The sequence below is a fragment of the Doryrhamphus excisus genome, chromosome 3 (genome assembly GCF_030265055.1).
Source record: "Doryrhamphus excisus isolate RoL2022-K1 chromosome 3, RoL_Dexc_1.0, whole genome shotgun sequence".
Classification (NCBI taxonomy): Eukaryota; Metazoa; Chordata; class Actinopteri; order Syngnathiformes; family Syngnathidae; genus Doryrhamphus; species Doryrhamphus excisus.
In genome coordinates, this window is record NC_080468.1 from 8,838,185 (window position 1) to 8,865,624 (window position 27,440).

The window sequence follows — 27,440 nt, forward strand, 5'->3', positions numbered from 1 at the left end:
CCTGCATGCGTGGGAACAACAGAACTTCTCCACGCCGGATTGGGCCGTTCGATGGAACGTTTCGAATCAATGGATTGGCGTTGAAATGCTTTGGTAATTTTATCACTCCAGCAGGGCTCGGAGGTTTAGGGAAGAGTGCGCGTCTCTGAGCGGGAGAGACGAGGGCGAGGGTGGGGAGGGAGGGTAAAGGGAACATATATATCCTTCTCGCAATGGAGCTCACCATGGAGAATCTTCACAGCATCTCCTCGCACTCCCAGGTGGGGGACCTCATGAGCTCGCGGCCGTCGCCTTCCCCCAGCTCCACTCCACGGAATCTGGTGTCCCACGCTCCTGGCGCGCGGTCAGCCATGGTCTCCGGTATGACCTCGATCCTGGAGGGCTCCGGCGGGGACTACCGAAGTGATCCGTCAGCGCTGTCCGGACACCTGCACCCGTCCATCAGCATGTGCGAGACCGGGATGAGCCTTAGCAACACGTACACCACACTGGCCCCGCTGCAGCATCTACCTCCGATATCCACCGTGTCGGATAAGTTCCACCATCCGCATTCACACCACCACGCCGCAGCCCACCAGCGACTCTCCTCCGGGAACGTCAGTGGCAGCTTCACGCTAATGCGGGACGATCACCGCGGGCTGGCCCCCATGGGCAATCTATACAATCACTACCCCAAAGAGATGTCCGGCATGGGGCACGGCTCCCTCTCCCCGCTTCCGAGCGGTCTGGGCTCTTTGCACAACCCCCAGCAGCCGCTCTCGTCGTACGGCCCGAGCGCACACCTGTCAGCCGAAGCCAAGATGCTTTCCCCGGTGTCAGGGTTCGAGTCTCACGCCTCCATGCTGTCTCGAAGCGAACAGGAGCACCTGGCGAGGAGTTTAGGTGGCCACGGCCACAGCATGATAACCAACCTGAACGGCATGCACCACCACCCGCACGGCCACCTTCACTCTCAGCCCGGCGGCGCCGTGATGCTTGGAGACCGCGACAGGCACGGCCACGGCAGCGGCCAGGGGGTCGCAGGCTCGGGCATACAGGCGGAGGAAATCAACACAAAGGAAGTGGCTCAGAGGATAACGGCCGAACTGAAGAGATATTCCATCCCGCAGGCCATATTCGCCCAGAGGATCTTGAGCCGGTCACAAGGGACTCTCTCAGACCTGCTCCGAAACCCCAAACCCTGGAGTAAGCTTAAATCCGGTCGGGAGACCTTTAGGAGGATGTGGAAGTGGCTGCAGGAGCCAGAGTTCCAGAGGATGTCTGCCCTGAGGTTGGCGGGTAAGAAACGGTCCCTTCATCACTATTACATCACACAATTGATCCACACTTTTAAAAGACACTAAACTTGGAGAGGCTGCGCTTTTCAGCACCATGGACAATTCATTCTGCTAAAAACAAAGCCAAGGCTGCAGCCTGATTAAAATTGATGACATTATGGAGTCCCAATTAACTCATTTGCACTAGCAGACTGTCTCTCAGTTTTCACCAAAATACCATTTATTCATTTATCATAATAATAATAATAATAATAATAAACAAAGCTAAATGCACCTTCCTGCACTCTCATTTCCAGACTGTAAACACGGTGGGCTTATGCAGGGCCACCTTTGCGTGGGAGAAAGCTGGGGTGACCCCAGGCTGCCTGATCAATAGACGAGTTCTCACTCTCCCTTTTAAATGTGGCATACGGATCAATACTCGTATTGGAGCTGAAAGACGCAATAACCGCACGCTCTGTGTGACTTTTCATTGAGCAGCCCGTAGTAAAAGCTCTAAAATTAGAACACAAGACAGGTATAGGGTGTACAAAGTGCATGTAGCAATGTGTGAGCTTTTAACACTGCATGGGGCGGGGGGGGGGGGGGGGGGGGGTAACAGTTCATGAAAATTACATATTTAAAAATACAGGACTTGTCTTATAGTGTTGCTAAGACATTTCGATATATGGATCTAAATGTTAGTGTTCTCCAATGACAACCTCAATAAAAAATACATAAAATGTTAAATTAATGAATACCTCAGCATTGTATACAGTGAAAATTGAGCTTTACCTATGATATAGACAGCAAAGATAGAAAGATAGATGAATAGATAGATAAAGAGGGATTAGCAGTCGGTGTTGTGAGTGTCATTAATAGTGTAACTCTGTCCTTTTTGTGTTTGCCGAGCTTTGCACATTGGAGATCAATAGTGCTGTTTCCCAACACCCCTCCTTCTTTCTCTATATTTTCTCCCCCCGCTCTGCAGTATGACAGTAACATCATAAAAACCTGACTTTGCTGGCTAACCTGGCAACAGGCAGTCAGGTGGTTTTAGCTTCGGGAAGTCCGAGCAAAACAAAAGAAATAATGGATCAGATGATGCAGCGCCGACCAAGCCGTTTCCCATCCTCCCTGCACTCATATTAGAGGCATCTTGCCATGCCAATCAAACTTGGCTCCCTTATCAAAGATTCATGTCATTCATGAAGGATGATTCAAGATAAACAAAAGTAGTGTACGTATAGTGCCTGGTTTATATTGTGAAAAGCAAAACTGTCAGCTGGAATATAAGAACAGTACATGCAAGGCTGTGAGATGCCATTGATTGAATGAAGGCAGCCAGGTCTGCGCTTTGTGTGAACAGCCTGATAGAGGCAGGCTAGTGAAAGGATCAATACCAACCTTAATAATTGATAAGTATGAGGGAGACGGAGGGCCGGGGGAAGAAAGGCATTGCAGAAAGTGACGGTGTAAGCTGCTTGTAACAGCATCTTCTAGGTAAGCAAAGTCAAATCTGTGGTTAACGGCTGAGAGGACCACACTCCATCTAAGGGAGAGAGAAAAAAAAGGGTGTGGAAGTGGTTTGGAAGAACACCCAAACATCCTGTGAAATTACATCGTTGTCAGAAACAAACATGGTGTAGATTTACATGCTGGAAAAGATAACTCTGCTGCAATTTGTGACAAAACAGTTTCCGGGTGGGGGGGGGGGGGGGGGGGGGCAGGACAACGTGGTTGATATTTGATCACAAAGGAGCATCTTAGCAGACAAAGAGCCTCCAGTTACGAGTGAGTTGTTGTGATGAGTGCTTTCTGCCAATGTCAGCACATCCTGATAGTCATCCAAGGTTGTGATGTCATTTGATTTTTAAAGCTTGCTTTATGGCCTTTGTAATAAGTCCTTATGGAGGCATGCGGTGTATGTGTGTGTGTGTGTTTTCACATGTGTGTGCATGTGTGTGACTGGGTTATAGAGTGTGTCTGCACTATACATTGTTCAGGCTTATCTGACTCGCTCTGAATCGGTATTGATTTCCTCTCTTATGCTCTCTTTGGTGCTCTCCCGCTCTTCTTCCATCCTTCCCTTATTTCCTTCTCCTTATTTTATGTCTGGCTCTGGACCAGCACATCATTCATTTGCCCTGTATGCTTATTTCATCTCCTTTCTCTCTTAACACACGTAATTATCATGTGAGAGTGCAAGGCAGCCCTTTGGAGAGTTACATAGCAAAACAACCCCCTGAACAAATATTTCCAATTATCTTTCATGACACACAGAGTAAATATTTTTCCTGCATGCATTTATGGCCACCGAGGCCACACTGAGATCAATCTCATAATTATGACATAAATTTGATTTGTGTGCACAAATTAATGTGACTAGGGAATAGAAATATATGCAGGAAATGGCTGCACAGTTTGTTGATAACTCCTGCATGGTTTAGAGCTGTCATTTAGATTTATTTCTTATTTCATGATCTCAATCTGGAGCAAGCTCAACACTTATAGTACAGTACATTGTGCTGGTAAAATGTCCAATGAAAGGCTTTGACTCTTGCATGTGTCAGTAATGTACAATGAGTTTATGCTTAAACGTGTAAGTTTAGGTGGTTATTGAGTTAAACATTGTCTAGTATTGTGTTAAGTCATTAAACAGGTGGAAAAAGATTACATTAAATAGAACAACTTTTGTGCAGATATTTTTATTTAGTAACATTATTGTGCTTTTTGTTGTCTCAATTTGCTTTTTTTTAAGACACAGGCAACTTATTGGCCAAAATTGCTAATATAATTGTTAGTGTTATACTAAGTTACAATAATTATTTGCTTATTTTATTATCGTATTTTGTGTAGTATTTTTGTCTGAAAATTACATTTTATTTAGGTTAAATTTGGTTGAAAAAGTTGTTAATACGTTTTAATTATGAGTATATATATTTTCGTTTCTTTTGATTTGTTTTTTAAATATTAGCTAACATAGAGGTCTCCGGGGAAGGAAATTGGCTCTTTAAATCTTAATTTGTATTGAAAGAAACGCTAAGTAAAAACGGAGAAGGCATAAAAAACAAAAGCCAATAAGACGACGGTTTTTATAGACTACAAGCCATTGCCGGAACGCCATCAAAAGCTTTCCATCACTTGTCCCGACAAGACAACATGCACTTTCAATTGACAACTAAAGGGAATGTTTCAAATAATCCAACCCTGATCAATTTGGGCCATTTTGCAGGGCCGCTTTGCTTGTGTGCGGACGGGCTGCTGCTGATGATGGGAGGGTCCTATTCTACTGCCCGGCAATGAAAGGGGCCTATAACATGATCAATACTATCAATAACCGTGCAGCTTGAGAGGTGTGACAAAGAGTGATTGACACAAAACTGTTTCTCGCCTGCAGTAGTCCGTCCAGGGCGGGAGAGGGCCCGTCTCACCGCACACAAAGCCCGATCTCATCCCTCCGCCCAGGCGTCGACTAGCAGCAGCACGGTGCGGTTAGTTCGCCGTCTGCCCCACTCATGTCCCATCCACACACACTCACACCATCAAAAACATAAATTCATTATACATTTTCTGCTATTAGAAAGTGTGCTGCAACTTTACAATGTTCCATACTGTTACCACAAATATAGATGCATCTTTTCAGTGAGCTTGATGACTTGACAATTGTATAACGTGTAAAAAAAACGTGGTGCTAATGCATTATAATACTTGTAAAGATATCCAGTTGAAATAACACTCTTATATTTGATTGTGCAGGTGTACCTAATAATGTGCCCATTGAGTGCACACTTAGAAAGAGAGAGCAAGATTATAGTAGTTTTACCAGGGGTGTCCAAAATGAGGCCCGGGGGCACATTGTAAAAATAAAATAAAAAAATGTGCACGTACTCCTCATTGATGCCATAAATGTGGAGTATAAATCTTAAATGATGCAGCACAGGAGGAGGCCATGGCTTAATCTTTGGATAAACCACAGAGTCTGAGATAAATGGCTGTTGTTGACATATGAAAACAAGCGGAAGCCACTTGAGACCGTTGAGTGTATAGGCGCTTGTCCCTTCAGAAAGGCCCATTTGATAATGAGGCACCTAAAGATAGCTTGTCTTGTCTCAAGAGAGGCTAGTTTAATGAGAAGCTCCCTCCTTCCACTTCCCTGCGGTCCTATTCATTGCTGCAGAGCGGGGCCCGTTCTGGGGCACCATTTGAAATGGACCTATTGATTATCTGAAATATGTATTGACCCAAGCTCAGGCCTTGTGCTAACCCCTCAGGAGGCTCCATTGTATATGCTATGTTTGGATTTGAATGGAGAAGCAGAGTGGTGTTGGCATTGCGAAATGGCCGGAAGCCCAAACTTGTTGGAAAACAGGCATTACATATTAAATTATCACTATATTAGCACTAGCCTTCAGTCATTACATTAGGGAGTATTGAGTTTGGTTTGAGATAGCACTTAGAGAGCCGCTAGCAGATTCTGGCATGGCTGGACCTGAACCAATTGAATAAATGTTCCATGAAATGGTTTGAATCAATCAATATGGGGGGCTATCAATCTGAGGGCAAATTAAAACAATTGAGAGGAAAAAAAAACACACACACACACAAGGGGAGGTGGTGGAAGAAGCACATAAGATGCAAAGAGCAGTTATGCTTTGCTTGCAGTATAACAAACATGAAAAATGGCCCTCCAAACACATGCACGCTCACTCAGTCATGCATACACATGTGCACGTTCATATTGATCTAACCGCACAGTCAAATCTGTTTACTGTTGTTGTCTAAACCTGCTGTAAAGTCATCAATCATGTGCATGCACCACCTCGACTCTGCAGCCTTTCTTTCCAATCCTCGTCCTCTCCTCACTGATTCATGGCAAAACATCACTTTCTGTGTTACACGCGAGGAGACATTACGTTGCCCGCACGCTTTTTTTGGAGACATCCTCTTTGTTCTCCAACTGATAAACAATTTCTTCTCCATCTGTCACAAAGCGCGCTCCCGAGTTCTATAACACGCGCATTCCCGCCACACGCACACGCACACGCACACACACACACACACACCTCGGTCTCGCGGATCGATGGCGATCGATAGGGTGGGGAAGGGAGCCCTGATTACTGGACCACGTGTTCGGGAGAAAACCGCGGAAAATCGATCATTGCAGCTTTTTTAGGGCAGCAGAACAGAACAGACTCCCTCCTCCAGCCTTCACGGCCAGAACCGAGACTCACTGACGGTGCATCCAAGCACGGCGACCCCGCGTCTTTGTCAGCATTTCAGTCCTTTGCACGCTCCTCCGATTCCAACAAGCCACACAAATAGCCGCAATCAAGGGGATTTATCCACGCGTGGTCCCCACCCCCATTTCACCAACTCAACATAATTCTTAAATTGACGAAAGAGAAAGAAGACAATGCCAGAAGTAGACAGCACCTCCGTTTCTCCCTGCAAGTCAACATTTTGGTCATTAAAAATTCAAAACCAAACCCAAAGTAGGTCAATAAAGCTATCTGAACCATCTACATCACGGGTCTCAAACACGCGGCCCGCGAGCCAAATGGGGCCCGCAGGACACTAGTTTGAGGCCCCCGCCTTGATATGAAAGTTTAATGTTAGTGCCCGCGCAAGTTTGCTATGGATGCTGTATGGTATCATGTACCCAGAAAAAATTATTAAGTTTGATTAATGTTCATGTTAAAGGTTAAATAACTGTTAATAGTTATCCTCCCTATCCGTGTGGAAGTGCTAAGTTTTTGGCTATTCAAGTTTAAAGGAAATAACTTGAAGGCTACCGTTTAGGTCACTAGCTGTCTAGTTTGCGAGTTAGCATGTGTCTCAAGACCCTGCAGTTGCGCAATATGTTGTAAATAAAAAGAGTATAAATGTGACTATAGTTGTGTTTTGTCATGTCTACAGGGCTCTAATAATGCTTTGTTCATTTTAATCTGAAAAAAATAATTTGTCTACCCACCAACTATATGTGGTTTCTGGAGTTTTTATTATTTGCCGTCTTATTATTATATTTATTTATTTATTACTGATTGATTGATTTTCTTTATTCTTGATTTGTTTAGTTTTCATCTTATTTTGTGTGGAAAAATAAAAAGTAAGATATTTGAGAACAGTGGAATGTTTTATCAGAGCTTTTCTTGTAGAAAATCGAAACCAAAGCAAAGTTTATTCATTTTTCTGTTTTTAAATAAATGCGTTTTTTTTTTTTTTGGAAAACCTGATGCGGCCCAGTCTTGCCCAGACCCTAGCTCCAGTGGCCCCCAAGTAAATTGAGTTTGAGACCCCTGATCTACATCTTAGCAGTGTCATAAGTGACACAGTGCATTGGTGTCATATTTAATATTACGTTTGCAGATTAAAACTAAGAGATTAATTCTGATCTGTAATTAATTGGTCTTTCTTAAAATGAAACATCCGGTATGCTGACGTTAACACATCAACAACATGTCTCCTAGCTGCTTTTCCTAGCTCTTTTCTTGTGTTGGGTCCATGTGCACGAGAACGGAAGAAGATGAGATTTTAATATTATTTTTAAGAAAAGTACAATGAAAAAATGATTGTCACCACAAGGTGGATGCATAGTTAAATCAGTCAGGAGATTGGGAATATCTGGATTTGAATATCCACTTATGCATCTCTGTGTGGAGTTTGCATGTTCTCTCCGTGCGTGCGTGGGTTTTCGCCGGGTACTCCGGTTTCCTCCCACATTCCAAAATGTAGGGTGAGGTTAATTGGTGACTCCAAATTGTCCATAGGTATGTGAGCGTGAATGATTGTTTGTCTATATGTGGCCTGTGATTGGCTGGCGACCAGTCCATCCCGAGGTCAGCTGGGATAGGTTCCAGCATACCCCCGCGATCCCAATGATAATGCGGATAATCGGTATAGAAAATGGATGGAGGGATAGCTAGATGGATAGACTTCCTTTATTGTCATTGCACAATTATTATTGTCAACATTATTTTGAGACCAAATAAAGCACTAATGTTATAATATCACAATGGCAATTATTAGGTCTGTCAAAGTTAACTCATTAATAAGGAATTAATGGAAAAACATGTGCATGTCCTGTTTGACCCTCTGCTCAAAACCATAGTTTGAAGACAAAACAGCTGTGTGGTCGTTGATGTGGGGCAAATATTGAGTAAAAATGGGCAAGAAATTGTAAGTTCAGCTTTACAGCCCTGGCAGATGGCTCTCTCCACAAGACAAAAGTTATTTACATCTACTGATGCTGTGAGTTGAATTGCCACAAAGTACTAGTTACTTGTTCACAGCAGGTATTTTTCATTGTCATTTATACAGTGGTGCCGTTGCATAGAAGTGTACCAACGAATGTTTTTTTAAAGATGCGAGCCATCACTCTGATTTTTTTGCTAGCTAACTGCTATCTAAAATATGTGTTAGGGACTGCTATAGTTATGGGCAGGCATAGCTGAAGCCATCTATCTGGGGGCTTGTGTCAATGTGACCAGGCATGGCTGAAGATGAGAATGGATGTAAATATCATTAGCAGCTTGCTAGCTAGTCACTGGGACATGTTTTCAATGCATCAGTAACACGTACGTACATAAGAGCAATGTCATTTATCTTATTGTATAAAACTGTGACAGGAACACCATTAAATGGAAGGCAGAGATTTGTTTGTCAGAGATATATATGCACATTAGTACTCAATAGGTTAATCAAATCTTACTTTTATGCATTCCAACATAATGTAATATGAATAGGAGTTGGGAAAAAAACAGAAAAATACAGTGGTGTGAAGAAGTGTTTGCCCCCTTCCTGATTGTAAGGGAAAGCCACATTATTTTACAATCCTTACAATCCATCAGGCACAAGTGCTTGGAGTTCCTGAAGAAAGAAATGCATTTTAATCTGCAAATGGCAATTGAACAAAGGCCAGGAAATGAGCATAATAGGTCCCCTTTAAAGTTGTTCTGCAGAAATGAAGGCTGATCAAGCTTTTGCAGTTGGTACAACTAATCCCTACAGGTGTTCCAAGTTCTGGGGTACTTAGTATCTGCATAAAAACGGTGTTCCGAACACACTGTGGCAGTATACCTTTGTGAACATCGGTTGAGCATTGGACTGGAGAAAGTAATTTGTTGCTACAACAATGACAAGAACAAACGGAATTAACAATGACAATGAAGAGAGACACACCATCTTAAAAACACTACAATTTACTTTAACTTATGCTGAGTAGTGTTTGTATCTTTTCTATATCTATATATACATATATATAGATAGAGATTCTGTGTGTGTGTGTTTGTATCTTTTCTATATCTATATATACAGATATATATATAGATAGAGATTCTGTGTGTGTGTACACACACATATCTACGGTATGGCTGTTGATGCTGATTTTTAAGCGCAAACTGGACACATTTGTTATGAAATACTTTCTAACACGGTTCTGCCTTGGCGATTATGTGTCTGTATGTAATGTCCACCTATATTTACATGAGACTTGTGTGGATTAAGAAATGTCGTATAAGACGGCAGTATTGTTTAGTATGTTAATTGTGATGCTCATAGATAGTTGAGTCTATCTTTGAGATTGTAGCTGCAATCTGTACAAATACTCATGTTTACCTTTTGTTATATATGGTGTAATATTGCTGTATATAATGTATACAGTACGTTGATACTGTGTTTATATTTCCATGTACAGTTTTATAGAAAAACGTACAAACTATGTCACTTAAATACAAGAAAAGACTAACCTTGTGTGTTTATTGGAGGACATTTAGCTGTTAACTAGCTGTTGAGATTTGCACAAAGAAATGTACTGCAAGGCATTCCTTCCTTTCTTCTATCCATCCATCTTCTTCTGCTTATCCGGGTCTGGGTCATGGGGGCAGCAGTTTCAGTAGAGAAACCCAGACTCAGCCACAGTGATGGAACTTTTGTGTCCTCAGACTCTGCTTCTTCTATGTTAGGTATGTCAATGTGATTCAGAGAGACCTGAAAGTATTCCCTCCACCCTCCGACTATATCCTCAGTTGAGGTCAGCAGGCCCCCGTCGCCAATGTCAACAGTGTGGACCGGGCACTGAGTCCCCTCTCTGAGGCGCTGGGCAGTTCGCCATCACCTCTTTGAGGAGGACCGAAAGTGGTGCTCCATGGCCTCACTGAGCTCCTCCCACATATGAGTTTTTGCCATCTAATCCAACTCAACAGCTCGGCCCGTCTCTTCAGCCGCGTGTCCAGAACATGCAGACGCCGGTCTGATGATAGGACTACAAAATCGATTATAGACCTGCGGCCCAGGCTGTCCTGTTTCCAAGTGCACCTGTGGACATCCTTGTGTTCAAACATGGTGTTTGTTATGGACAAACTGTGTTTTGTACAGAAGTCCAGCTGCAGGGGTTCAGATAGAGGAGGCTGCTCCTCCCAATCACGCCCCCTCCAGGTCACACTGTCATAGTCAACATGGTCGTTGAAGTCTCCCAGTAGAAGTACAAAGTCACCAGTTGGGGTGCTCTCCGGCACCCCTCTGATGGACTGCAAGAAGGCTGGGTACTCTGAACTGCTGTTTGGCGCGTATGCAGAATTTATTTTCTAATGTTTCTACTGCTTATTGTTCAATTTGAGTAATATCACTTGATCAAGCCTCTTGTAACATTCCACAATTTAAAATAAGTCATAAAAGTATGTATACTTTGTTATATATATTGATATCTCGTTTATATCTATATTGAACAATATTCAAAGGCTGCAATATCGTATCAAATTGGAAGTGAAAAGGTTGTATCGGGACACGCCAATACACAGTGAATGTAATTGCGGTATTTGAGGTGAGATATTTATTTGTAAGGATGCAACATGTCTTAATTGGGGCACGGCGTGTCTTGGAGAGTGGTTGCCACTCGTGCAGACATTTGACCTAAATCCATGTAAACCCTACTCTTGCACACTGACATGAATCAGTGTCTTTAAGCACAAAATAGTCTTACTCTGAATTAATTTTCACTTCTTTGATATTCATTCATTCATTCATTTTCTACCACTTATCCTCACAAGGGTCGTGGGGGTGTTGGAGCCTATCCCAGCTGTCTTCAGGCGAGAGGCGTTGGTACACCCTGGACTGGTCGCTAGACGATCACAGGGCAAACAACAAACAACCATTCACACTCACATTCATACCTAGGGACAATTTAGAGTCTGCAATTAACCTAGCATGTTTTTGTAATGTGGGAGGAAACCGGAGTACCCGGAGAAACACGCGCCTGAGTACATGCACACGGGGAGAACATGTAAACTCCACACAGAGATGCCCAAGGGTGGAATCTAACTTGGGTCTTCTAGCTGTGTGGCCTGCGCGCTAACCACTCAGGTGTGAATTTAATTACATTTAATGTCGTCAATGTTATTTAATCACAGGGCTTAAAGTAAAAAAAAAATCCTGAGCCTGAATACCCCCCCCCCCCCCCCTCAAAAAAAAATATATATAGCCTTAACGTTAGCGAGCTAATGCTAACAGAGGCAACAGAGGCAACGCCCAACTGCAGAAGTAAATAGCAACTAAATGCAGCCCAACGGAATTATCTCTCAGTCAAACTCCTCTATTACTGATAGTGGAAAACTAGCATAAGAAACCCAGTTGAGGTGAAAAAAAGCCAAAGTCCGGATGCAACTAAGTTCAGCCTCCTGCTCCGCCACAGCGACTTGTGAGGGGACGGCAGACTGCTCTGCCTCCATCCCCGACTGCTGAACACCAGTCACTCATTGGCTGATCCGGGAATGCACTGCAGTCTCACGATGAAATGCATCTTTCTGATATGTTTTAATTGTTCCCGAATATGAACATTTTAAAAGTATTTGTTAGAATTATCTATTTGTAAAAAAGTCATTATTCGTGCGGTTCCGAATACCGTATTCGGGTTCGGCTACACCCCAGTAGCATACACTAGCTTCTTGGAGTGTAGGACACAAAAACATACACCTTTACCTGTGTTGTCTTGAACTCAGCATAATTGCAGGATTGGACAGTGCCGGTTTGGGGAGGAGGGGCTTGGCAATACCTGCATTCAGAGCCCTACTGCATGGCGACAATGAGTTTGTGTTTGTCTGGGTCTGGCAGATTCTTTTTTTTTTTTTTCCGTTGGTCATATTGAACCGCCGGAGATCCGGCATAGATAATACTTTAAGCCCTGTAATCATTATATGCATACATTTACGAATTCTTACTCATGTGTTCATATAACGCACGCAGAACAATGAACAACTTCCTGTTTGCTGTCTTTTGGACTGTACTGTCTCTGCCGTGCGGGCGCTGTTCACGTGAGGAGGCAGCACACTGCGTAAATCGGACAGTTAGGCTTTAGACACTAATGTAGTCACACTGTTGTTAATTTGCATTCACATACCCCCATGACAATTTGTGCACCCCTGGGTGTATGTGTACCCCTCTTTGGGCACCTTGGCGTAAGAGTATTTGAAGAAATTAAGTAGTTACAGTTTTTTAAATGTTGGGTTGCACAAAAAAATATGAATAAGTGAGACAAACTCAAGGTGACTGTAAAACAAATGGTTACTGGAACTTAGATTTTAGTGTTATATTGAAATGCAACATAAGCAGTATCATGCATACTAAACAAATGTCCATATTTTGTTTTTGTTGTCACATGATTTTCCTTTAACATTTCCTGTGTTGTGTCCTTGTATATGTTGTTCATTTACAAAAACTGAATTTGAGAGGGGCTAAAATGCTTTCCCTCCTTTCCCACCCTCCTGTCTCCAGCATGTAAACGTAAGGAAGAGGACCGAGGACGGGAGCGCAACCAGGTGCCAAAGAAGCAGCGACTGGTCTTCACAGACCTGCAGCGTCGTACCTTGGTAGCCATCTTCAGAGAGAACCGCAGGCCCTCCAAGGAGATGCAGCTCACCATCTCTCATCAGCTGGGCCTGGAGCTCTCCACCGTCTCCAACTTCTTCATGAACTCACGCCGCCGCTGTCCGGACCGTTGGGACGTGGAGGAGCACGGTCACGGGGTACATGGCCATGAGCACACTTCTCACAGACATGGCAATGCCAACTCCTCTCCCATCCACCCTGGTACCTCATCGGTCGCCACTTTCTCCAAGGCCTGAGGGAGAGATGAGAGGTTGAACACATTCATGGAAGACGGAGGGGTTGTTTTTCATGAAAGCAGTGAGCTACAGAGTGTGTAGTTGTTTGCTTCAGATCTTATTCATCTGCTCAAAGTGCTTGCGACATATGCAGATGAATCAGATTATTTCTTTCAAACTGAATGTTAATATCAGGGGTCAACTGTTCATACCAAAGATACCGTAGCTTGAAGCAAGTTGCTGTGTGGCTCACACCAAACCACATTGTGGGTCTTTGTTTGGTAAAGAGGATAATAATCAAAGCCAAGGCCTTGAGAGGAGGAAGGAGTTATTTTCATTTAGGTTTGGTGCTGGTTTGCTTGTTTTCAGGGTGTAAAAAAACCCAAATAGCCACAAGATGTTTTTCACAATCAGACAGCAGATGTGCCTGCTGGGCCACAAATCACCACAACTAATCATTTCACTAACACACAATGAAAAGTGTGAGTCAAGTGGTCCCTTGACCTGCGAACCACATGGCTCCTCAATACCTTCACCATTGCATGTGTGTGTATCGTGTGTGCATGCGTGCAACACTTCACATACTAGCTGAATGTAATGAGTCGGCCGGCAATAACACTGCCACCTGCTGTCTATTTAAACCACATCTTCTCGCATGTTTGTGTCCAGTGAGGTCAGAGCTCCTAACTTGTGCGAGCGTCGCACAGAAACACAGTAAACGAAGTAAACACAAACCAAAGCGCTGACTTAGCATTATGCATGAGTGTCGCTCCGCTAAAACCAAACACACAGAACCAAACTACCGTATTCACTCAAATAGTGGCTGCTGGTGTGTTTATGAGGCATTTTTCAAGGGAGGAGGAGACACTTTGGCTTCTTACTATAAAACAATATACTGATATAATCATTTTTTATGCAAAATTAAATAATGTCAATTCATCAAAATAATATATCTTCTTCTTAATTTATTTCAGACATGCATACTATGTTACATTATTCTTTCTCACATATACACTTACAATACAATACACTTACTATATATATATATATATATAATATATAATATATATATATATATATATACACACATATACACACATACGCGTACATACACACACACACATACATACATACATATATATATATATATACATACATATATACACATATACACAACACCTCATTACTACACATGTCTGAAAAGTATGTCTAAAAATATATTAATAGATTTTCAACCTACATATTTTAAATAATCCGTAGCTAAAACAAAAATTATTTCATTCATTGGATTATTTTAATTTGAATTTTAAACATTGAAATTGTATTTCAATTTTACACTAATCAATATCAATTTAAAACATAAATGCTTTTTGTTGCACAATATGGACATTTTAACAAACACAATAAAAATTCTATTTTGTGTCACGACTTCCATCAATCATAAGGGGGTCAATCTCGGCCTTTCTATCGATCAGTTTTCTGGACTATGAATTCCAGGTCAGTGTTGAAATGTGAGTGCTTTACGGTGGCACACTTTAAGCTTTGCCGTAAACGCCAGCTTTACAGATGCCATGTCTGCTGTGCAGACACTGTATGCCATGACATCTACCGCGACATGGGGTGCATGGTATTGGATGCCATAGTGATAATTACAGCCACTATTTGAGGAAATACGGCAATGACTCCAGCCCGTTTGATACGCATTTGAATGTCCATCTCTTATAGAGCACTTATAGGCTCTAATGCTACACGGTTGTTGCCACCTCAGAGGTTATTTTCAGGTTACGTAAAAAGAACAATCAAAAAGGGACTCCATGTGTCATCACCTGCGTGAGGAGCGAGCTCTGCTCTGTTCAAGTGGCCAAAGACAGAGGTCAAATGTCACAATATAGGATCCTGAGTGCCAATGATGTTTGCCTCTTTATGATAATCAGTGAACAGATGCAGCTCGCTCGTTGCCACGTGTCTGGCATGGATCATCACAACCTTCACACCGCAAGCACTACACGGGCATGTCGCCTGTTCCATACCTCAGATAAAAAAAAATGTTTTCATGTGATCGACACAGTATATAAATGTAAATAACCTTTAATTTAAATGCTCTTTCTCTGTGTCTTATCTATTCTATCTACTTGTGACAGTCCCCTGTGTTGTCTTTCTTTATCCCTTCCCTCCCTAATATTGATGCGGGTAAATCTAGTACCATAGACACATGGTTTCCTCTTTTCATGACTATTGTGCTATGTCGTGCTTGAAACTTAATGTAAAGAAGCACCTTGTTGACAAAATAGTAAAAAAAAGAAAAAAAAGAGAGAAAATGTTAAAGATTAGAAAGAATCAACATGTCATTGACTGATCCTATGCACAGACAAGGAATGGATACCACAAGTGACTGTGCATTTTTGTGAAAACAGCGTAGATGGACTATGAGGGACTCTTCCTTGATCGCTGGACTTGTGACACCCATGAATTGGACTGTCATTGCATTCCTCTGCTGATGTATTCATTTTTTGGGTGGGGGGACGGGAGGTTACAACGAGTAATGCCTCCTTTTCTGTGTGTGTTTCTTATCCGTACGTGGGCAAAGCCACTAGTTGTGTAGCATCTTCTAGCGGGAGATAATCATACTGGAGAGGAAATGGGAAGATAAAAACGTCGCAGCATGGGAGACTCATTCCCATGGCGGCAATGGAAGATCTTAAGCGACATTCTCCCATCTCCAATTGGGCTCGGGTCGCTATGTAGTGCACTATAGAACAGAATCCCTGTTAGAGGTGTCATTTTAGGACTTTTTTTTTTAAGTTTGTAGAGTTAAAAAAACGATACAGAATGGAGAGGACTGTGATGCAGCCATTAATACCAAAGATACTTCAAGCCTGTTGTGTGCACACTGGACTTGGGACACACACACACAGAATGAAACACGCACACACATTTCCAGAGAGCAGTCATGCTGCATGACAAACACACGTTTATCATGCAGGAAGAGTTGAGTGCCTTTTTCCTTCAACCAGGAGTTGGACTGCTCTACACACACACACACACACACACACACATTTAAGTGAAGGGGGGCACATACTGGGTGAAAAGGGAGCAACTAAAGGGGTGCCACTTTAGTGAGAGCACTTCTTCATATTTATCTGGATATTGCATATTTGATGTCACTCTCAGTACACACATGCGCACACACTCCTATCAGAGATATTTTTGTGTAATTTGTAATCTGAAAATAGGAGTCTGTGTGCATGTGTGTGTGTGTCAGATGTAGCCCATTAATAACTGATCCAAAGAGCAGTGATTAGCCTTTTCTTTGGCCCCGCCCATCCAAACCCTCTTCACTGGTCCCTCTGTCCAGAGTAGCAAGCACCGTTAAGGCAATTCATGTTGATATACCTCAAATCTCAAAAGCTTGTGTAGCAAACCATTCACATCAATGTTTAGAGAGGACAGTGACGCTACATAAAGTTCTTCTTTGAGACTATTTATATTCTTTCTGATAGGATCTCCTGTTTAATGTAAGGCATTTTATGCTTAATTTATTGTTCATATAAGTTTGCACGTCGTCCTATTTGTGAAAAAAAGAACAAATTGGACATAAAGTATGATGAGTTAGGTTATAAAATGAAGAAAATTAGGTGATAAACACGATGGAAAGAACACTATGTTCAGTTCATTTTGTGTTGAAGACTGTCATCTGTGTGTTGAAGTGATTCCCATATTAAAAAAAAGAGAAATAACCAAACAAAAACAATTCTGTGACTAGGGGTGGGATGAGCAATTCTTTATGCATGGATACTATATACGTGTATTTAAAACGGCAGGATTTAAATGTACCTCCAGGTAGCGGAGAGGGGGAGAGCGAGAGAGCGAGAGAGGAAAAAAAGACTGGGTTCCCAAGTACATTCCTTTTTATGTGATGTTTATGTGTAAATGATGTGTATATGTATGCATATAGCATCAGTCCTGTCTATGTAACCCCTTTTTATGTGTGAGGTCTCCATTTGTTTGTCTATTTTTTTTTTTTTAATCACGCAAGTACGAGAGCGAGTTTGTGTTGCATGAGTGTCTTTGTTTGTTTCCTGTATTTCAGCTCGCCTGTATTTAATCTCCTGTTCGATTCCATGGGCCAGAGTGTTTGTCTGCTTTAGGAGCTGGCCAGAAGTGTAAACAAACACACGGCCAAGGCTGCTGAAAGGCGCTTTCTTCCAGTGCATCAAAATGGCGTCATTTGTTTTCCCTTCAGACACACCTCAGAGCTGTGGAAGCCCCAGTGTTGATGTTCTCTCCCTCTCCCGCAGCCAATCAATCAATCAGAACCAAGTGTCTTTGTGATGGTAGGAGACAATCAATTTCAAATAGAGCAAAGAGACAAAAAAAAAAGACGGAGGGAGAAGAGAGTGATGAAGGAGGCAGGAGAGGAGAGATGCAAAGGGAAGAAAGAGGAAGGACGGCTCTCTGAGAGATCTGTTCATGTGTGTGTGTGTGTGGTCACCTTTGACCCGAGCAGACTGACCTTTTCAGTGGGAGGCTCCCTGGATCCTCTCTGGTGTTACAAAAGGAGCTGGGCTCTGACATGTTAAGCGGACATCTAATCGAAGACCTTGACCAAATGCCTGCACATACACACATACAAATATAAACACACATGAACACACAGAGAGACACGCTTTCTGATCTTCAGCTCTCCTTAACAATTCAGCACGTCATTTCTCTGTCTTTCAACAGTGGAGAAGTTAGAACTGCAAACAGTGATACAGCAATGGAAAAAAAGTAAAGGGGAATGTGTGTTTAGACTGAAAAAGGAAATAAAGATTCACCCAATTAGCAGACCAGCGTTTCATTGTGCGTGATGGATTCCAAATCACGTACTCTGCCGCCATCTGTTGGCAGAAATATAACACTACAATTTTTTGTATCATTCCGATACCAAAGTAAGGGAAAGCCGTATTTGTTTACAATTCCTAAAGATGCCACCATCAGGCACAAGTGGTTGGAGTTCCTGATTGCCTAGAAGCAAAACAAATTCATTTTAATCTGTCAACGGAATTCACACTGGACTGTTTTGTGAAAATGGGCCAGTCTGCAGCTGAACTAGGACAAACTTACTAAAGTACAAGGCTTTTCAAACTTACTTGGTCCTGTGGAAGAGTCAGAAGAGCAAGCAGTAAGTAACAATTCATCAGTGTCTTAATTGTGTTTATTTTGTGTAAGTTATGGAGCAAAAGCGGTTGTCTGTATAGCATTATAGAGTGTGCATTAAAGGAGCACGGTTGCTAATTGCCTTTTCCCACCACACCACCCATTAGTGGCTTTTTAAACACTGGTAGTGTAATTACCACATTACACTACTAATGCTGTAGAAAACGCTAAAATACTGAAGCTAATTACCATTGAGAAATATCTTTTCTTTAGAAGATAAATCGCCGTTTTTTTCATTAACTTCTATAAAGTTGGGTTAGCTAGCGACACAACACTGACCAACCACAGCGCAGTGGGCGTGGCTGGAGGCGGGGCGTGGGTACAATAAATTCAAACAGATCATTGTGGCGGGAAGCACGAAATCCAAAGAAATACAGCTTGAATAGATGCAGATTCTGGAAGAACTAGAAAGCTTTCTGTGCTGGTTATATGGTGTGTAGCTGCTCTATAAGTCCACAACTCATTACAAAGGACCCAAAAAGGAGCAATATGTCCCCTTTAAGGATGGTAACAGAAAACAGTCAATAACACAAAAGTAGTTAAAACAGAAAAATGGCTTACCCATTGTCATGCCCTCTGGACTCCTTGGCTCCTCGATTATGCAAACTTCCTTCCAAAATGAAAACTGTGACCACTACTTTCCTGCATATCTACACAATATAAAAAAATAACACGCTTTATTGGCCATAAAATACACTAGCACCTTTTCCGGTAAAGGCTTCTCACGAGAGGAAACTAGGCGTACCGTCTGGTAAAACAAACAAACCAAGAGTATTTTTGGCTGTATTAGCAAGAAAAGGTAAGCAGGACACTTCTTAACTTTCTGGTAACGACGTACAAAATTGACTGTTTGGTTTCAGTATAGTGTTTTCAACAGTTATATTCTTTAATCGTCTTGTTTTGCGAGTAAAAAAAAGCCCAATATTGAATGTGCAATCAGTCGGCACCATATAACAATATGTACTGTGACGTCACTAGAATTCTTCATTGACTTTTGTCGCTTGTGTTGTGGAGAGGCTGCTCTCTCTAAGCAGCACCACCTAGTGTTTGAAACTAAGAAGCGCAATATAGATGTACTGTATGTGTTCTTGTGTGGAGCATATTTACGGGTATGTAATTTTTATTTTCATCATTAAATTGGAATTTGAGTTTTATATTAATAATAATGATGACTTTAGACATAACACATTGTAATGGAAATACCAAACACAGGTAGTTTACATAACACTGCAAACATCTCACTCCAAAGTTTATGTATCAAAATATGAGTAAAAAAGCATTTGTTTTTGTGGCAAAGGACCACCTAATTTATGTTTCTATTATTTATTTAGAAGCAAATCAGATTCATACAGTATATGCTCAATCAACGGAGAATTCACTTTATTTTGAAACGTTGTAAACCATTTACAAAGAACTTGAAAACATATTTTTATGATATTTTATTATATAATTCCTATTGTTTAGATGACCCTTTGTGTTTGCTTTGTGTTCTGAGGTCACAACAAGAGTCACAAAACACTTTCGACAGAGTCACATCATGCTTTTATGACAAAAATGACTAACTTTACAAGACAGACAGTATATAAAACATACAATGAAAAAAAGGAACTATTTTTTTTTATTGGCAATTGTACATTATTGTCTTTTTCCTTCCCATGGAGACCAAGCAGTTAAAGATCTGAGCAAAACATCCCCAGAGAAAAGGACTACTTACAAGTAAATCTATTTCTATACCTACAATATTTACAGTCAACAGTCATTTTCCTCTGTCAGACATGGCAATAAAGTCTACAGATTTTGATGACACGATATGGCTAATAGATGTAGCATATATACACACTCTCTTATTCTCACATTTCTATATAGCAAGCCGGATGCTCAGTGAGTCCACAGAGTCCACGTATAGTCTCTTTTTTATAAGCTAGTGAAATGCTTTAATGGTCGCCTGGTGTGAGCCATTCAATCTAAAACAGGAACGCTTTGCTTTTACATCAGCTCTGCATTAAGTTGGAGCGCTTCGCAACCATTCCAAGAAGTTTCACAGGCCACTTAGGACAGAGCCAATAAATATGGTCTATATTTATATTGCAGCGCTTGAACAAATGCAGAGTTCTCTCTGAAGATTAGAGATGTGAGAGAGAAATTAAGAAACTCTATGGCACCAACATGTTGTTGATTCATATTAAAATGTACATTGTAAACATAGGAATGCGTGACAACCGGCTCTCTTTACACCCCCTACTACTCCAGAGGAATTCAACCAGTGCCAAGTGAAATCAATGAAAGTACACCATTGATAATCCGATCCCCACACAGCATTGATCAGTCCCGCCATGCCGCTTGGAATACCAATCACTATTATCTACACTCTTTTTTAACACGTCTGAGGACATTCTGTGTGTGTTAAGATCATGGTCATCCCATGTGAATGGTTCCATTTTTATGGCCACACTTGTTTGACTGGTTTCATGTGGCGGCTTGTTTCAGCAACACTGTTCCACTTGTGGCCCCCTTTACTGTATAGATGCAGGTAATGAGTGTATAGAAAAGGCATGCATAGATTTCACCTGCTATGATGACAAGAAAGCAGTTTTTCATCATCTGCGATGCTTTTGATTTGTGATCAATCGGATCAATCAAGCATTGATCAATTTGGTCTGTTCATCTTTTTTTTTAATTTTTTTTTTTTACCAGATACCAAAAGCTGTTGCCTAGTAGCAGCAGAATATCTTGCAGTTACAATAAATCGCCACTAGAGGGAAGTACTGTCCCACTAAGTCAAGGCTAAGCTGAAGCAGTAGTAGGTCCAGTACAACCAAAAGCAGCCGTCATAGCTTCACTACACGACTCTTCAAATTGAACTATATGAACGACAATTTGTATTTGTGTCTATATTTGCTCTTTGTTCAAATTAGAATGGCAGAGAAGCCAGTATTTCCATGGCGCCCCGCTCAGAGAGGTCTGTTTTGGAAATGTGACTAATGGGCTAAGTAATCACCACATCAGCCAAGCTTGCTTCCCTGTCATCCTATTAATGCTCCCCTCAGCTATGCTAATTCAACTCAAGACTAATCCAATCAAAATAGCAGCTGTGGGAGCTGGAGCGGGAGATGAATTCATTTGGAGGCGATATATAGTCACAATGACAGAAGGCTAGGGCTTTAAACCCTTAATCTCAAAGGTGACAGTAAAAAAATTACATTTTCTGCACCAAAATAATGACAAATGACAAAAAATTATGTAAAAAAAAGCTAAAAGCTAAATAATTCAGGCCTAACTGATAGCCGCACCATTTCTTTTTTTATTTTGGCAACTGGGGTTTGTCTTATTTTGAAGCATCCCCCACAGGAACATATACTAATAGTGAGACTGCTGCTGCTGTAAATGGAGCTTCTCCACGATGATAAACCAACCCCAGGCAAGGACGAACCGGAGGAGTGAAATAGGGGGTGGGGGTTGTATTGCTAAGCCTACTTTCTCAAGAATCACAGCAGAGGGGATGAATCGAGCTGAGGGTGAGGCGATGGCTTCAGCTTTAAAGCGACTTGAGAGCTTTATGGAAGAAAATGCTGAGAATAGTGTCGAGCCATGTCGAATAAAAGGCTTTGCTTCCTTGCAAAAAAACATTGGCAATGAAGCTGCAGACAAGCTGATTCTTTTGGAGTGGATACAATCGCCTTCTAACCTTGACCTGGACATGTCAAAGTCATGTTGGATGATGGTTTTGTTCTTCAAGGTGTAACAAAACTCACACGTCCAGAGAAATATCAGAGTCCAGAGCAGGAAAGTCCCAGTGATGCTTGAGGAGTGGGTAAGGTATATATGAGAGGGTTTTTCTTTTTTAAGGAACCTGGGTCACCCCTTCCATTTTTTAAACTTCACTAATCTAACAACTGCGTCATGGCATCTAGAAGAGCCATAATTCATAACACGACAACAAGTGACTCAACAAGCACACAGTACACGTGTCTACTACCACACGACCATACTCCAGCCTAACACTGTGAACGAGGAACAAGAAAGGGGTCAACATTTCCAAAGGGAGGAGAATGGAAAAGAGGAGCAGAAGGAGGATAACAATGAATCTCACCCCTATTTACTTTTACATTTGCACACAATATAACACCATCGCAAATCACTATGGACATTCCCCATGTCCTCTAAACCTAGTTTCCACGGCGGGATAAGGATGGATGGAAATACAAGTGGCTTGGCTGGGAGGGGGGGCATGATGGGGGAATTCTGTTCTCAACATTGCGGAAGGCCTACAAAATGTTTAACTCCTCTCACCCATTAACAAAACTGAGCGACTATATTCCCATAGGTCATAGGTCATTCAGGCTTTGTCTGATGATCGTCAGCCCCTCTACCTGCCCACACGCAAAATTATTTATTCTAAATTATTTATACAAATAACTGTTTACGCTGTACATTGTTCATATTTGATGTCATCTATTTATTCTCCCCATTATTATTTATTATTATACGGGAGCCAGGCAACGACATTTTGTCGGCAATTTCACTGCTGTGTTATTATGCAATGACAATAAAGAAAGTCTATCTATCTATCTGTACTAGCATGTCTTCCTCAGGATGTAAATGTACTTACTTTCATCAAGCACCATTCTACAAATACATTTAAGTTAATTCCTGTCGTCTATACATTCCAACACACATTAATATACTTGGGAAACAGACACCAAAAATAATCACATTCACATTGTATAAAAACAAAAACAATCACGTTGTTTTTGGTGCCTAACTGTTACCCAAGTGTATTAGTGCGTGTGTGAATGTATAAACGAGAGCAATTAACTTAAATTTCTTTGCAGAAAGGCGCTTTATGAAAGTAACTACATTACTATATTCATTTACAGCACAGCCTTGACCCATCCAATATGGCGGCGACATTGACGTACAGCTCAGGGCACGATGTCCGAGTGGTGGCGTGTGGGTGATAAGCGGACGAGCGCCTAAAAAAGGAAATTATTGCATGAATTGGCGGAAAGCTACCGTTTAAACATGCATGAAACACTTTAATAAGAATGTGTTTGTCTTTTTAGTCAGATTAACATATCTAGATTACACGATTGGAAACTAGTTGCTTCCTAGTCAACTGGCGCTGGGGTGTGTTCTGCGCTTGCGCAGGTTTCCAGCACTTAATTGTCAATGTAAACAGGGAATTTACAAATTTGTTAGCAACACGACAAAAACAAGGCCAAAACCATGCCAACATGGGAATATGTAATTAATTTTTAAAAAGAACAAACCCAAAGTCGCTTCTAATAATCAGATTTGGCAACGCGTTTTGTTTATATGTGACTTAACAAGTCAACCGGAAAAGCCCCGTTAAAATGAGCACAAGTGCCATCTAGCGTTTTGGGAGGCACACAGCACATGGCCAATAGTCGCAGTGCAGATAATGCATATAATTTAGGTGTGAAAACTGGAAAACCAAATTATTTCTGTCATTTGATTTATTCAGTGCACGATAACGCACTGAGTGACATGACTCTGTTATTGATTGTATAATTCACACAAGCACAAACAGCTATTAAATACAGAAAATGCTGATTGACCACTTTAAGTGCATATCCATTTTTGCTCCACTCTTTTACTATGAAATTGAGATAAAATGAGGCATTCACAGCTTAATTGTTACACCTTACTTTTACTATGAAGACCTATTTTATATAATTCATTCAATCAGAATATGCCTTACTTAATAAATATCATAGCTGATATGTTGAGAACAGAACAGCCCAACATGGAGGAGTGGGAGTGTTAAAAGGGGTCAACAGTGAAAGTGTCACATACGACAACAACCGAGGCAATTAAATCAGGAGGACAAACAACAGATAAAAAAATCACAGTATGTACTCTCCACTACACGATGCAGATGGCGTGGGTAGGGTTAACACGACTTCATTTACATTTTGAATCCGCAGTCTCCAGCCAGGGACCCCTCCCAAAAGGAGGACCCAGTGGGGGTGTATGGGGAAGGTAGAGGGTGAGGAGGGGGGATGCACTGGGCTAGGGGGGCAGAGACATTTGCACACTGGGCCACGCCAGAGGCAGAGAAAGAGCAGTCAAGTCTCACTGTGTTGTGAATGAGTTGATTTATGTCGTTACGGTTGCTCTTAATGGATGGACAAGTGTATGCAAGCCAAGAGACTGTTAATTATAGTTTTAATTATACTCCGTTTGCTGCACCCAATCCAAACCACTGTATAAAAACAAGCACAATTACTATGGCTTAGTTTCTTCCCGCATAAATGTACATCCCCAGGGAATGAGTTGCATTTTCATGGCTCTACACGCATTATTGCTGGAATGTTGTAGCTGTTACCCACTCTAGTAATTTGGCTTTTCCTGAGAGAACATTCACGTGTTTTGATAAAAACGCATCGCTTTGGCATGTGTGAGTGTTTGTGTCCATGTGTAGACCGCTGTGTGTCCTCTGTCTGCCTCTGACTAGGTGCCAACTCTCCAGGCTGCTCCCCCCTGGCAGCACTTGGAAGGTCAGACGTCCACCCACGCAGAAGAGAACAGGGACTAGGGCCTGGGGCAAAAAAGGTCACCATTTTCCTGTCGATTGCAGCTCACGGTGCAGCTTTTAATGCCCAAGAGAGGAAGAAGATGACCTCTTCTTTCCTTCCTGTTTGACCCAGAAACCCTTCAGTGCTCTCTGCTGTGTTGGTTACATTGGTTACCATGGCGTCCCGTGTCCGATGGGCTTGACTTATGGAAAAAAATCACATGGACACAGAATGTCATGGTAATTCTCGGCCAGTGTGCTCGTCCCAAACTCACACAGCTAACGTTGTTGCAATATATGCCAAAAAATTTAAAAGTTCAAGCTTTAATTTAATATAAATACATTCCAAATAGTAAAATTAATGAAGGATTAGACCTGTCTATCTGATTATATGAACATTCGGTTGTATGGAAGTATCACTTATACCTCAACCTGCAATACATGCTTATTAACAAGGCCTACTTTACTTGAGAGCGAAAAAAGTCTATAAATAAAGTCTTTTAAATCTCCCAACTGCAAAGGAGCAGCGATGGGAAATACATATAACTAGAGACAATCTACCCTTATTCCATACAGTAGCTCAGCCAATTTTATCAACTATAATTAATGTAGCCTGAGCCAGAGCTAATTAGATTTCAACTGAAGCCAAACTTTGTTTTTGTGCGAGTCAACAGCTGTGTGCGTTTGCGTGTGTCAAACACGTTTTTGGGACGTGTTCATGCCTCCCCCGAGGGACCCCTGGCTGCGTTGTTTCATATCATCTTCATGTTGAATTTCCTGGTCCCTCCCGAAGAACTCCCGGTGGCGGGCTCAGATTTCCGGAAAGAGTACTCCACTGTGAAGTTATTCTTGCGTTGGCCGCGTCCTCGGCTCCACACGAACAGCAGCAGGAAACAGAAGAGGACCACCCCGAGGAAGGTGATGCAACCCATTGCCGTGGAGACCAGGATAGTTGTCAGGTCCAAGGTAAACTTAAGAAAAACCCGAGTGCTATTCAGGTTTGTGTCATTGAAGAACTCGCCGCTGTACAGAGAGCGATTGAGAAAAAAGGCTGAGGCGGCGTCCAACGGTTGGCCGCGTACTGTGAGCGTGGCGAAGTAGGTGTCATTGCCTCCGGCGTTACTGGCGATGCAGATGTATGTTCCGCTGTCAGTAAGCTGGGCGTAGCGGATCTCCAGGGTGCCACTTGGGAGAACGGTGATGCGGCCGGAACTCTTCGCTGTGATCCGTCGGCGTTGTGGGGAAATCCAGATGATGGCGGGCACTGGTTCTCCTTCGGCACGACAGAGAAAACTCACAGGTTGGCCCTCTCGAGCTGTCACCTGGGATAGGACGCAAGAAAGAACGGCACTGACTAATGAATGCTGGCATCAATGTTGTCTCTCAGTATGTTTACATCACGGTTACATTTCACATCACAACCCATTTCCTCCAAATGGCAATTTTTGTTTCCTTCCTATTGAATTTATTCACCAAGAAGGTGAGCAACACGATTGAATGCTATCTCACCGGGATGTATGGGAAGTCTGCATCAACAATAAGTACCATCCATTGGTCATTTACAATTATTTTGGATTGTTTTCTGCATGTAAAACTGTAATTCTTTGTATCCTTTACAGCCAATTACAGGGCACATATAGACAAACAACTATTCACACTCACATTCAATTTGGAGTCGCCAATTAACCTAGCATGTTTTTTTGGAATGTGGGAGGAAACCAGAGTACCCGGAGAAAACCCACACATGCATGGGGAGAACATTCCACACAGAGATGGCTCAGAGTGGAATTGAACCCTGGTCTCCTAGCTGTGATTTCTGCACGCTAACCACTCGACCGCCGTGCCGCCACGTCCATATTCATTCATTCATTTTCTACTGCTTTTCCTCACGAGGGTCGCGGGGGTGCTGGAGCCTATCCCAGGTCCTGTCTTCGGGCAAGAGGCGGTACACCCTGGACTGGTCGCCAGCCAATCACAGGGCACATATAGACAAACAACCATTCACACTCATATTCATACCTATGGACAATTTGGAGTCGCTAATTAACCTAGCATGTTTTTTTGGAATGTGGGAGGAAACCGGAGTACCTGGAGAAAACCCACACATGCACGGGGAGAACATGCATATTCCACACAGAGATGGCTGAGAGTGGAATTGAACCCTGGTCTCCTAGCTGTGAGGTCTGCACGCTAAACACTCGTCCGCCGTGCCGCCACTTTCATATTCATTCATTCAGTCATTCATTTTCTACCGCTTGTCCTCACGAGGGTCGCGGGGGTGCTAGAGCCTATCCCAGCTGTCTTCGGGCGGGAGGCGGGGTACACCCTGGACTGGTGGCCAGCCAATCACAG

At 42.2% G+C, this 27,440-nt stretch overlaps 2 protein-coding genes and 1 long non-coding RNA gene across 5 annotated transcripts in view; 1 reads left to right on the forward strand and 2 right to left on the reverse strand.

Annotated features, from left to right (window-relative positions):
• The first annotated feature begins 212 nt into the window (after positions 1–212).
• On the forward strand, positions 213–14,378 carry LOC131126329 (one cut domain family member 2-like). 2 transcript variants are annotated; one of them, XM_058068748.1, is made up of 3 exons: positions 213–1,278; positions 4,657–4,745; positions 13,023–13,228. In XM_058068748.1, the coding sequence occupies exons 1-3, from the start codon at positions 213–215 to the stop codon at positions 13,119–13,121; spliced, it is 1,254 nt and encodes a 417-aa protein (XP_057924731.1). In that variant the 3' UTR covers positions 13,122–13,228. The 2 variants fall into 2 exon arrangements, with proteins under 2 accessions (XP_057924731.1, XP_057924730.1); XM_058068747.1 differs by lacking the exon at positions 4,657–4,745 and having other exon boundaries at positions 13,023–14,378.
• Positions 1,912–19,654, reverse strand: LOC131126331 (uncharacterized). The gene is made up of 4 exons (XR_009129146.1): positions 19,112–19,654; positions 17,865–17,964; positions 13,114–13,368; positions 1,912–2,808 (listed from the first exon to the last, which is right to left on the reverse strand). It is a non-coding gene; the product is annotated as an uncharacterized LOC131126331 (long non-coding RNA).
• A 290-nt stretch (positions 19,655–19,944) lies between these two features.
• The window catches only part of LOC131125050 (leucine-rich repeat and immunoglobulin-like domain-containing nogo receptor-interacting protein 3), a 57,707-nt gene continuing 50,211 nt past the window's right edge, over positions 19,945–27,440 (reverse strand). For both annotated transcript variants that reach the window (XM_058066183.1, XM_058066184.1), the window contains one exon: positions 19,945–26,410. In XM_058066183.1, coding sequence (XP_057922166.1) covers positions 25,841–26,410 — 570 coding nt within the window. In that variant the 3' untranslated portion in view covers positions 19,945–25,840. The remainder of the gene's footprint in view (positions 26,411–27,440) is intronic.

Bases quoted from the DNA above. Each gene is read 5' to 3' on its own strand.
- LOC131126329 (XM_058068747.1), top strand. From the start codon at position 213: ATGGAGCTCACCATGGAGAATCTTCACAGCATCTCCTCGCACTCCCAG. The intron at 1,279-13,022 runs GTAAGAAACGGT...TCCTGTCTCCAG, and splicing joins GTCTGCCCTGAGGTTGGCGG to CATGTAAACGTAAGGAAGAG.